Genomic DNA, 13,841 nt, shown 5'->3' with positions numbered 1-13,841 from the left:
AGTCCACCACGAATTGAAAACATGTCAGAATTTGTAGAGACATGGCAGAATAAAAAGATGGCAACATCATTCAGTATGATTGTTTGATGCACATACTACAGTGAGGTAGCTGATACAGGTTTATTGATGTAATATGAACGGTTCATTCTTGTTTAACTTAATTATATTTGATTAAGCAAGAAATTATATTATTTAATAATTTCATAATGAATTTACATCATTGAAATAAATATTTTGTTAATTCATTATTCATTCTACATTGTTAGAAGACGATCAGGCAACAGAGCATAGCGAGAAAGATATAGCGCTATCCGCTTTGTTGAATGATAGACAAGGATAGCAATACTATTGATAATCAAACACTGCCATTATAACGTGGACCTCAATATAGACCTGTATAGCTCTATCATAGCTACACCTGAGTACTTCCTGCTGATTTTCGAGTAATTCTCCGTACTCCAATTATTGTTTGTCATGCTTTATAGAGTCAGAAAATAAATGGAGGCTCCAGAAAGTGATAATAATCATGTTCATCAATCCTAAAACATTTTATTCGCTTCCATGAATAATAAACAATTCATCATAACAAGCTAAATTAACAAATAAGTTTCGAAACATTTTTATACTTTATTCAAACAATCGTTAGTCTAGTTCATTCGATATTTGTTGAACATAGAGCTCGAATGAGTGGCTCCAAACCTAGCACTTTCTTAGAAGGAAACGAACTTAAATATAATACAATATTATCAATATCTTCTAGTTTAGGCCTATTATTTACACATGAATATTGGGGTACAAATGATTGGATATTATTATTACTTATTATCTTATTCTCTTATCCTAATCAAGTATGTTTCTTTTTACATAATAGTTTGAAAATTTACATTGATATGTTGGTTTTGAATAAAAATCTTGAAAGAAAAAGTCAATGCGATTAATTTGTGATTTTCTGATTTACAATGCTAGCTTCTTTCTGTTCGAGAAGACAAACTTAAACTAAATATGTCTGATGTTCAAGAGATATTTCTGATTAAGTAGAATGTAGCCACCCAGTACAGGATAGATTTTCTGGAATTATTGAATACAGAACTCACTTATATGATCAAAAGAGTCTCGCAGATTCTATCTCAATCTAGCTTCAACCACTTCATCAATTCTGTTATTCATTGAATAAAAAAAAAAACGCATGATAATTAGGAAATACGGTGGACCAGTAGTTTATGAAGTTAAACATGGGTATATCAATATCACAATACGGACAAAACAACAAAATATGATTCCTGAAAATTTCACAAAAAGAAAAAAAACATTATTTGACGAGTGAAATAGGGGCGAAATGTTAAAACTCGAAAGTGTAAAAGAGATATACCTAGATTGTATACATTCATTTAATTATTTTATTCCTGTAAACGATGAACAGCAAAGCTCTTTGGATGTTATCAGGCAAACTTTTACTGATTAAAAATATATTGAACTCACGAACAGTAGAGAAAAATTTAATTCTGATTCGAAACATAAATTGATATTTATCTATTTACTAACTAAACCAACAACCGGTCAACTGGGTGAATGCTGTCCAATGCCTCCATAGAATCCTTACTCTGAGCATATTATCAACATATTATTAAACTTTTCGTGATAAATTATATTTCAGTTTACATAATTGATTTTACAATATTAACAATGAACAATTTACACAGCATAAAATATACAAATATACATTGGAGATTGAATTTTTTATCATAAAGCGATTCTCATGATTGGGAAAGACACTCATAGATTTATTATATTGACCAACCAAGTATTCAAATTAAATAGTTCTCTAATTGAGCCAAGGATTTAGCAATGATTTTATGTTGTCATAAAAATGTCGTACAAAAATGTATATGACTAATAAATATTTAAAACAAAATTACTGGGAGTTCTGCTCTTCTCCATCGGAATAATCTGTTATGTAACAATGAATCTGTTGAATACTTGGGATAATAAGTCTCAACTCACTTCAATTGCATATTCACTATTCAAGCCTATTTTCAATATCATCAGAATCAGGTTTTGATTATTTGAGCCTCCAGACAGTCAAATTCTCATAATTATCTATTATAACCACAATATTCAGTGTATTAATAGGATAATTGTGTCCTGTACTGATCGAATAATGGAAATTCATCAAAGAATAGATTATCAATCATATCCACCTGATTACCCTTTAATCTTCTTTATTAAAATTATGTTCATCATACATCCATTTATACTGTAGATTGATTACGAGTACAATTATGTAGTATTAAGAATGATTGAATGAATACATCTTCATGAGTGTTTAATGATGATATTTCCAACAATGAATAGTGAATCCACTTCAATGAAAGTTGCCAATGGTTGTTAGCGTGAGGTTTGGATGGACGCTTGCTCTATCAATGGTATTTTTGGAGAAATCTTAGGGAGTTGCCAAAAACATGAATATCCCAGTTGCCACCAAGAAGGGCTGCGTCCACTTCACTATTCTTCGACAACCTGAAACATATAATAGAGATGTAATATAGTTTATACAATGTTGAGATATTTGAAATATTTGTTTTATCAGTTCCTTTGAGGAAACTATTATTAATATTCGATTTGATAAATGGTTCTTTCTTCGAAAGATTCAACTTCCTTTCTGATAATCTACGTGACCCCGTTTAGCTTGCTAAAATGTTATTGTTATCCTCCAATTCACCCAAGTTTGTTATATTGATATCTTATTCGTTTCTTTTCCACATTATTGGGGAAAATTTATAGCTTCCGGCCACGTCCAAATTGGTGTAACGCATATAAGATAAATACAATGTATCCTAATTCAATTATAATTCAACCACAGTAATGAAGTCTTATAACAAAGCTGAAACGACAGTAAGCAATGAACGTATCAATCTGAACACAACATTGCCCCCTGTGGGTTGGGGGAGCTTTGAGTCGATCATCGTACTCAAGAATTTGTTGAAAACCAGAATTCACCCACAGTATACATGCTTGTCGTAGGACGCGGCTAAAATAAACCTCAAGGCAACTACAGAAGTTACCTTGTCTCCAAACCCACGGGATCCGCCCCATCAGGGCAGTTTCGGAGGGGCAGAAAGAAAAGAAGAAGGAGACCAGAGATGCGTGAAACTCCAGGCACAAATGTAGGTCAAGCGGCTAAGTCGAGGGTGGCCAGGTGCCCTAGAGGCAATTTGGCGACCACTCGTTCAGGGGAGGGACCTACAAAGAAGCCAGGAGTGGAACTCACGTTGGTCATGAGTTTGTGGGTGGAGAGACCAAAACTCACCACTGCTGAGAGAAGGGCGGCCATCCAGGCAAAACTTCTTGGGAGAGGTGAGGCTTCTGACCCTGCAGAGTTTCGGTGGGGTAAAAAGAAAAACCCAAGGGACTAGAGATGGGTGGAACTCCAGGCACAAATGTGAGTCAAGAAACTGAGTCGAGGGTGGCCGGGCGCCGGGCGCCCTAGAGGCAGTTTGGCGTCCCCTCTCTCAGCGGAAAGACCTACAAAAAGACCAGGAGTGGAACTCACGTAGGTCATGAGTTTTAGGTGGAGTGACCAAACCTCACCACTGCTCAAAGAAGGACGGCCATTTAGGCAAAACTTTTTGGGAGTGGTGAGGCTTCTGATGCTGCAGAGTTTTGGAGAAGCAAAAACAAAAACCTAAGAGACCAGAGATGGGTGAAACTCCAGGCACAAATGTGATTCAAGAGGCTAAGTCGAGGGTGGCCAGGCGCCCTAGAGGCAACTTGGCCACCCCTTCCTCAGCGGTAGGACCTTCAAAGTAGGCCAGGAGTGGAACTCACGAAGGTCACGAGGACTAATCAGTCTGAAGAGACTGCCAAGCATATCACACTGGATTGTAATAAGCAACCGGGTGATGAATGGGATGTTAGTATAGGGAAAACTCCTGGTTCTTGTAAAGACACAGGTATTGGTTTGCCTAACTACCCTACTACTTGGGAACACAATAAGCTTCGGTTGACGTGTAGGGTTCTTTGTATCTTCGGATCCTTGAATCCGTCCCTTCAAAAACAATAAACAATAAATATAATATTTCGAGAGAAACTACATAATCATTGAAATAAAATGGTAAATAAATGAACAATTATAATAATTTATCCACTAAATTTGGTAATATGATCACGAAAGCATATAGTGAAATCTTCTTAGAAATGAGGAGGAATGATTATATTGCATTTCAATTGATATTTCATACCAGAGAGGCAGGAGAAATGATTAAGAGCATGCAAGTAAGGGTATCAATTAATTGCATGAAGGAGTTCATAAATTTCTTCAACCTCCAGTTCTGAAATCGTAGATTTTTAAGTCGAAATAGTATTATAACAGTAGGCTTATGACATTTGAATATTGAATACATTATCATGGATTATAACGTTCAAATTCAGTGCTAATTAATCATTAATCAGATCATATCATAATTTTCTTTATATTCATCAAAACAGCAAATTTGCACTGACCAGCTATCCTATAAAACAGCTCGAATCAACCATCATCTATTATGAGTCGCAATCATATTTCAACAATAAAAGAAATTGGTCTTTGTGGAATCGACATTAGTGTTTTCCTCGGAAGCAATGAGAGAGAAGGACTCGAAAGGAAAAATGGAGGACACAGAAGGAAAACAGAGAAGGAAAGGAGAGAACTGCGCACACCAACTCCGGGCAGAGTCGAAATTTACGGAGTGGAAAATCCTATCATTCCCGCGCTATATTGGGATTCGATTAGTCTCCTCATCTCCAATAATCGTGTTTGCCTTAAGTGCTGCAGTCGTAGTAGGTATGAGGCAGAGTATTGTGGAAGGAAGGGAAGGGGGGTGATTTTGTGCTGCTTATGAAGAGTGAGATGACGCCGAGAGAAAGATAGAGTGTAATGAAAAATAATGAGTTCAATTGGATTGTGAAAGTGGAATTTCGAATGAATTTAATAAAATATCTGTGATAGCACGGAGGTAAAACTTATTTTGATAATGATGTGTTGAATTGAATTATTACGGTGGATGTCAGTTCATCATTGTTACCTAGAGATGTTTACTGGCAGAAATGTTAATAAATAAGGTATGAATCAGATTAAGAGTGGAGATTAAATTGGTGTATACACCTGAAATAACATTGAGAAGATTTTGTGGGAGAATATACTATGAAAATCATGGAGTGGATGGAATAAAATACTTGTAACAGTTTATTACATACACATATTGTGAGATTTGAAATAAACATGGAAGTGATGAGAGAAGCACAAAACTTTTCCATCCAAATGCACAAAAGTATTTGGTAAGAATCGAGAGACAAATTATATCTTTTTGTTTTGGTGACGAAAACTACATTCGACGTTAGCTTGGAAGAACTGATAAGTGCTATCATAATACATTTTATCATTGCTATCATTATTCAATACATTTCATTTATTTTTAGAAGAAATTTTAAAGAGTTTGGAATCGATTTAATGTGTTCATTGCATCGAATTATGTGTCGGTGTCAGCAACAGAACAAACAAAACAACATACACGAGGTTCAACTAGAAACTATCAATATGATATTAAAGAAAATTAATGAAGATATCAGGATTCGGAACCCCTCATCTCAAAGCACAGACCAACCGAAACAATAATATGAGATTGTACTTGAAATCTTTGATCAGTCTTAGAGAGAATGGTGCATGACGCTTTTGTACGAACTTAAAGCATACACGTTAATAATCTACAGATAATTTATCTTCAGACTGGAATCACACCACAGCCCAAACTACTGAGCCTACAAACTTGAAATTTTGCACAATTGTTTATGATAGCCTCAAAACAACCTCTAAGAAAGGATTTTCAGAAATTTGCCCCCCTCAGGGAGCTGGGGCCCCCACAAATTTTGTACTTTTCAACCGCTCATTGCACAGCAAAGTCATGAGGAACTTTTTGTTCAGCTACGAAAAAAATTAGATCTATGCAGAAAAACTCCGACCAGGAGCAGAGAGGGGGCATTTTTTGAAAATTTTCTGTAAAATCACACTACAGCTCAAACTAATTGGCCTACAGACTTAAAACTCTGCACAAATATTCTTCAAACATGCTATAGTGAGGTCCACGTTATAATAACAGTATTTGATCAACTTTTGTTTTGATATCCTTGTCTATCATTCGACAAAGCCGTGGTACTATCCATTTCTAGGTCCACAACGATGCCAATTATGTTTTTGACAGTGTAGAAATATAATTAATTAATTCAGAGAATCAGCATCGCTATTTTTCTATCTTTATCCACTGTCATTATAACGTGGACCTTACTATAGACGCGCACTAAGAACGGATTTTGAGATATTTTGCCTCTAAGGGTTTCAAAGGATGAAAATGGATCCTATTTAGTGAGGTTATGAACATGGTAAGGTGAATGCCATATGGAACTTAGATAATTGACACATGATATTCTAATAATTATGTTGTAATCATTGGAAAGCTTAAAATAATCAGCTGATCGAATTTAATTTTCCATAAATCGAAAGCGCGAGCTTGCCACGTGTTTGTTTCATTGTTGTAAGCTTGGCCAGTTCAGTTTGCGCCTTCTATCAGCTGTATATGGAGTCTCATACATTCCTAATAGAACAGAGCAGAGAGATTTTTTTTGGTTAGGAGTTTGTTGATAATTATTTTTTCAAATTCAAATTTTATTGCCTTAAAAATCACATTGGAAACTTTTAATAGACAACAAGATTAAAAAAAAATGTCAAAAGTATACCTACATTTATTTGTAGCACGGCCAGAAAAAGACAAACTTGAGTACTAACCGTGAGTTCATTTAATATAACTTATAAATATTTTTTGTTGATATTTTGTGAATTGAAAGTACGAGTTGATGAGAGATGTGAGTAATTCCTAATATTTGATCCAAATGTTTATTCATATTGTAGTAGTCGGGTTCACTGCTATCAAAAGTTCTTTATTCTGTAGCTAATAAATTTCATACTTAGTTATTGATTGTCCATAATGTATCCAGTGTCCATAATGGAAGTGATTGAACTACTCAAAATTAATGGCTTACTGGTCCCTAATAGAATTTATAGTATTCCTGGTGATTGAGCCTGTCTTTTTTCAGGGTTGACTATTAATAATAAAGCTTTATTTACAACTAGCTTACCCGGAGAACTTCGTACCGCCAAAAAATGTATCTAATGTCACACTTGACTGTATTTGGTGAATCATGAAATTTATCTGACAATCAATATTTCCATTTACATCTCAATACGGACTTCCTATGTGATTAGTCATGCAGCATTCATTATTCCGAAAACATATTCTTCTCAATCAATTGGTAATAATATCTATTAGTAAAGTGTTGAATTAAAAAAATAGATAGGTTAAATCAGTGTTTCAACGATTAATTCAATGTTTTCATGGTTGTTGATCGTCAATAGATGGTCCAGGAAACATACGATGTACGATGAATCACACAGAATTAGTAGACAAAGTTCTAAATAAACGTCAACAGTTTTATCAATGCTGTATCGGCAATATGAAAACGCATGCAGTTAATATGTCTTTGAATGAGGGTGTTGATATTTACATAAAGAAATTATTCTCTTCCATTTTCATTAATTTAATTACAATTCCAAAATTATTCAAGCCCTGAAAGTATGATTGACTCAGTGTATAGTCAGTCGAAAATTTTAATATTATAAAATGAGGGGTATTTTGGCAAGCTGAACAAAAAAAATAAGGTCCTATGCAGGTCTTCGATATTTCTTCATATGGAAAATTAGTTTTGTGGGTTGTCAAAACTTCCCCTAAAAGAGAAACTATTCAACTTATCCTATCATTTAGTAGAATAACAATGATTTCTGCGTTGAATAACATGTTTCTTGCCAACAACAATCGAACTCTTTGTGGATTTAGATTTATGACCTACACTGTAGATTTTTATACAATTCTATTAATTAAATACATGAGAATTGAAGTATTTATTTCAGTCAATTCATGGTAGTTGATGAAATTGATTAACAATAAAAAAATGATTATAATTTTAACAGTACATAATTAGTTGAATGAATTATTGTTGTTGTACTAAATTCTTGGTCAACAATATTTCAATATTGGTATTTATCCATTCATTATTTTTCCAGAAGTTACTTCATTTGGATTAGATAATATTTATTAGGTCCTTTCAATTTATCATTCGTAACAATTAATTGTCCAATACATGAATTTAATCAAAATAAAAAAAGGCCCATATACTTCTGTATTCATGTTCGCGAACGTGTTCGCATGTTTACACTTGTGATGGATAGCCAAAATCGTAGAGCAAACTGCACGGCGAACACGGAGGACTCTGATTGGCTGAAAAGTTCAGCGTTCGGAGTGCGGTACGGCGAACAGTTAAAACTGAGGCGAGCGGCACGGCGAACGGTTCGGAGTACGGTACGGCGAATGTTTAACAGCTGATTTTTAACTTTATGAAACATGCTCATGTTCGCTGAAAGGCACGATGTTCGGCGGAAAGCACGGTTTGCTGCGCGGTTCGAGGTTCGGTTCAGAATGTGTGGTCGCACCTTTAGATGTTACAGGACATTTATACAGATCACAGGCCAAAGCAACATAATAATCTATACTACAATAAAGGAAAGAACTGGCTTATACACGTACGGAATAGGAACATTATGTTTGACACATAATCAAGTCTTAACTACTGATTAACTTTAAATTTTGCATATAGATTCTCAACTAACCGAGGATGATAATAGGCCTATTTTCGATTCTTCAAGATTTGATTACATCAATTTTTCAGTTTGTCAAGTTTTCAGTCTGTCATGATCCAGTTGTTGTATGGAAGCAGCTGAACATTTCTTTTGAAAGGGAAATTAGAAGATAGGTGTGATTGGGAATCCTATTCGAATAATAAAAACAGGTTTCCCGTCGACCCGAATTTCGTCCACCGTTTTTGAGTCGCCATTTTGAATCCAACTTCATTTTTTCTACATTGGAAGGTGGTCATATGATAATGATCTCGATACAGGATTTCAAGAGAGAATATGGTGAAAACCGCACATCGATATCTCAAACCTTTCAAAAGTTATTCTAATTCAAAGATACTGATATAATCCATCTATCTATCATCTTCTATGCTATAATGAAGGAAAGAAATGGCTTATACACGAATACACCTGTAAAGGGTAGGAAAATTGTGTTTGACGCATCATCACGTCAGAACTACTGGACTGATTCACTTGAGATGTTGCATATAAATTCTTAATTAACCGAGGATTCTTTTAGGCCTATTTTCAATTCTTCTAGATTTCATCACGTCAAGTTTTCAGTTTGTTAAGTTTTAAAATATACCCTTGCGAAGCACGGGTTACCAGCTAATATGTTCTAAAGGTAGTTCTCAATTTATAGCCTGTACAATCATACCGTCTCTGTTTTACAGCAACCACATTTCTGGGTAGCTGACTGTATGCATCACACACCATATATCATGTTATGTTATACAGAAGAGAGAAGACAATAGATAATGTCACTACACAAAAAGCGAGTATGAGCTATGATTTGAGTGAGTGAGTGAGTGAGTGAATGTGAGAGAGAGGAATGGAGGAAGACAGAGAAAGAGTAAGAGAGAGAGTGAATGAGTTAGATTGGGCCCCAGTAGTGTGTTGAACAAGTAGACGCCTGTATGGAGATTGGGAAAAAAGCCAAAATTCTTTCAGCAACATATTTCATGCGCCAACTTTTTACTCACACGATGAGTTGCTTGCTCTTGCTCTGTGGGATGGCAGCAGCGTCGTGACTATTTTCAACTAAGCATGACAACGTGGCTCACTACTTACTCCTCTGCAGTTCTATCCAACTAGATTGAACTATTGGTTTCAAACTCATCCATGATCAGTGAGCCTGTTGTGGCTTTGAAAATGTAGTAGGCTAATAATATCCAAGCGAAGGGTAAAATTTCATTTACAGTATATTGTTTCTTCTCTGGACGTAGGCCTATCACTCTTGAACTTTGGAAACGTTGTTCCTTGTTAAAGTACGTAAAAGCTACAGAAAATTGTGAATAGTGATTCAAAATCAATTCACTATTTCTCCCAATAAATATATATAAAAGGAACCTATATACATCGTCAATTTCTTTTTTATTAAATGAGATATTCTTTGAATAATCTCATTTCTTGTTTTTAATGTATGGGTTGGAAGCAGAAAATACAATGGTATGTTAGTCTCATGAGCCTCGTGAAAACATGAGAGATGATAGTCTCCATTTTGAGACTTTGACTTGATGTGCAGAGTCTTTATGAATAATCATTGGAATTTTTTATGAAAAGAAACATTGATGGAGAATAGGGAGAAGAAAGTCTTATTTTATTATAACTAATATTTGAAGGATCGCGATTTTTAAAGAAAGTTAAATAAACTAGAGAGCTATAGTATTATTATTGTGAGAGGGTTATCTTATTATTTATCATAATGGATTAGCATAGTTGGGAACAAAATCAAATATTTCTCGAAAGCAATTCTTCCAAGTTTTGAGTGACCTTGAAAGACTTTATTCTTTCTTTTAAGACTTGATGACTCTTTTAAACAAAGTAATCCAACAAATCGAAGCGCTCAGTCAACACCTTTAAATTATCAAGATGCAGTCGAGGATGTTGAGTTATTGATGAGCTTGCGGATGTGGAGTGGATGGAGCTCATATATGGAAGTCAATCTCCGTTGGTTCAATTTGATACCACCTGGGGTGTTTCAAAGTTTGGCACTTGGCTTACTGTTCGGGCTTGAAAATTGTATGTCATCGTTGCCTCAGTGTGCACCTTCCGTGTTCGACACGACTTCAGTGTGAAATATCATATTTTAATAGGATGAGTTGGAGCAAACTTGTATAAATAACACATGTGTGGAGAACAAATTTCTTCAAGCTTTTCGTGATGTATTGAGACCCTAAATGTCGTGGAGTTGTATGCTCTACATCATCACAACCAGATTTTGTTACAGGAATGAATGGACCGTGGAAATGTATATTCATAATATAATCATCTCTATCTCTCCAGTTTGTAGAGAATACAGGTGGCTACGCTTTGATGCGTTAGAAGTTTGAAGTTTGCTTACCTTGAAACTGTTCTGTTAATGCAAAGTAAAGTTTCATTGTCTCAATCTTCTGTAGTTATATTTGGATACAACTCAAACTCTATTACGTGTTCTTTAATACATCAATGAACAATGAAAATCGGAAGTCGTACTCACAATGATCCACTGTCCACAAATAAAAACATTAATTTTCTATTGTACTTTGTAGTCATCCATTTCTCTACCTTATATTATCACGTCAACTCAAAACCTTTCCAGTATTGTACGTAGGAATAAATAAATCATACGATTCAATAATCTAAACTCTGCTATAATCCATATCATCACAATTTTTCCAAGACGAATATCAATCTCCACAAATATACAGGGTGAGCATAAAGTCTTGCCCTGATTTTAAAAATTTATTACAGAATAATCGTTTGACATAATAATTTAAATCTGGCGTTGCTACGTGGGTTAGTGTTACTAGTTTTTTTGACCAATAGATGGCGCTAGTGGTCCTAAACAATGACGCTGTCTGTTAGTTTACGTTAGTTGCGGTCAAAATGGCATCGAAGCAGGGAAAAGCACATTGTGTGCTTTGGTTTCACGAAACGAAATCGCCCATCAGTGTTCAGCGTAATTTTCGGGCTTCTTATGGACGCAGCCCTCCTGATGTTGAATCAATAAAGCGATGGTATGACAGGTTCAAAGAAACAGGCAGCGTTGAAGATTTCCTAGAAGTGGCCGGCATAGTGTGAATGAAGCAACTGTTTATCGTGTTCGGCGATCATTTCAACAGAGTCCGTCTGAATCAACTCGTCAAGCATCACGTGAACTTCAAATAACGCAAGCAAGTATTGTGAAAATTCTTCATAGAAGGCTTAGGTTGCATGCTTATGAAGTGCAAATAGTGCAGGCCTTGCAACCGAATGATTTGCTGAGACGTGCAGAATTCGCAACTGAGATTCTCAACAGGATTGATGGCGCTAACGATTACTTAAATCGCATATGTTTTACAGATGAAGCCACTTTTCATGTCAGTGGAATAGAATCAACACGCTACTGTACAGTTACAGCAAGACAGTGAAAAAGTATATGTTTGGTGCGGCCTAATGCACAACAAAGTTTTGGGCCGTTTTTCTTCACGGAAAAAACCATTAGCGCTTACATTTACTTAGACGTGTTGCAACAGTTCATTGTACCACAGTTAGAGGATTATCAACCATGGATAATTTTCCAGCTAGATGGAGCACCCCCCCACTGGGCTTTGATAGTGCGTAGTTTCCTAGATGAAACATTTCGGGATCGGTGGATTGGAAGGGATGGTCCAGAACACATGTTACAAAACACCTGACGAGAACTGGAACACCGCTTCGACATTCTCCGGGCTACCAAGGGGGCACACGTTGAAGTTTACTAGCGTAAGTGATATTAAAAAAACTACCAACACTAACCTAAGTAACAGCGCCAGATATGAATTGATATGTCAAACGGTTATTCTGTAATAAATTTTTAAAATCAGGGCAAGACTTTATGCTCACACTGTATATAAAAAATACTTTCATTTACTTAACAAATCAAAACGCTTGAATATTGTGAATTGAAATTTGCTACAGCCACCTCCCAATCCCGGGTGGGTTTTTTACTGTAATCTGGATCTCACAGCGCGTATGGCTGGCTGGCTCAGTGCAGTGCGCAAAGTACAGCCGTCCCAAAAGATTAATAATCCATTACGGTCAAAATGTAATTACCAGGCTTTATCCAACATGGATGCTCGTTCGACCGAACGAACACATTCCAATTCCGCAACAGAATGCCCTGGATGTGACTCACGTTCTAATTCTGTAGAACTGCCATAATCATGATTATTATTCCAATCATGGACAACGAAAAATGTTGAAAAATTTTCCATCAGAACTATGTCACTACGATTGGGTTTCCGAATAAAAACAACATTGGAATCATTAATTTCATGAATAATTGGATTATGCCAGCGAGATTGAATTCCTGCGTCTCACAAATATGAGTTCATGTATTAATGTATTATTACTAGTATAACGAAAATCATCGGATAACGGTAGGTTTACTACTTTTTTCTTAATCGATTGTCACCAAATTACATGTCAACTCGATTGGGAAAAAGCTCATGTCAATTGTTGGATATAACGTTTTTCCTATTTTTTTATCATCAATCTATTTCTTATATTTCTGCTGTAATGTTGCAATTTTTAATTGTAATAGCAATATATTCTAAAGCGATTGAATATCTATACTTATAAAACTCTTATCCGACTGACTCACTCACTCACTCACTCACTGATCACGATTTTTGGAAACCTACTGGATGGATTGCAACGAAACTTGGAATATAGTTTCCTTATAAGTCCTAAGTGCTCACTAAGAAATCTTCTGGCGATATTTTAACTCTAAGAGTGGTTTTTAAGGGTTTAAAGTTCGTCTTTTGGCATGTATATTCTTCTTCTTTGAATCTCTTGATATTATAATTGAAATGCTCATATCATTTTTGTTAATATAGTTATATATTTTTACTTTCCTTGCCATATTACCATAGGTAAGGAAAGTATTGCTTTCCGAAAAAAATTAAGGTACCCCAATTTCGAAATTTCTATAAGTTTCAAGGTCCCCTGAGTCCAAAAAAGTGGTTTTTGGGTATTGGTCTGTATGTGTGTGTGTGTGTGTGTGTGTGTGTGTGTGTGTGTGTGTGTGTGTGTGTGTGTGTGTGTGTGTGTGTGTGTGTGTGTG

The 13,841-nt window shown here is 35.4% G+C and overlaps 1 protein-coding gene across 1 annotated transcript in view; it reads right to left on the bottom strand.

Annotated features, from left to right (window-relative positions):
- Positions 1-529: 529 nt before the first annotated feature.
- The window catches only part of LOC111058086 (lachesin-like), a 479,172-nt gene continuing 465,860 nt past the window's right edge, over positions 530-13,841 (bottom strand). The window contains exon 9 of the mRNA XM_039422255.1: positions 530-2,517. Coding sequence (XP_039278189.1) covers positions 2,441-2,517 — 77 coding nt within the window. The 3' untranslated portion in view covers positions 530-2,440. The remainder of the gene's footprint in view (positions 2,518-13,841) is intronic.

Source organism: Nilaparvata lugens, chromosome 2, assembly GCF_014356525.2.
Source record: "Nilaparvata lugens isolate BPH chromosome 2, ASM1435652v1, whole genome shotgun sequence".
Lineage (NCBI taxonomy): Eukaryota > Metazoa > Arthropoda > Insecta > Hemiptera > Delphacidae > Nilaparvata > Nilaparvata lugens.
Note: the sequence above shows the minus strand (reverse complement) of the source record. Positions and strands in the feature narration are given on the sequence as shown.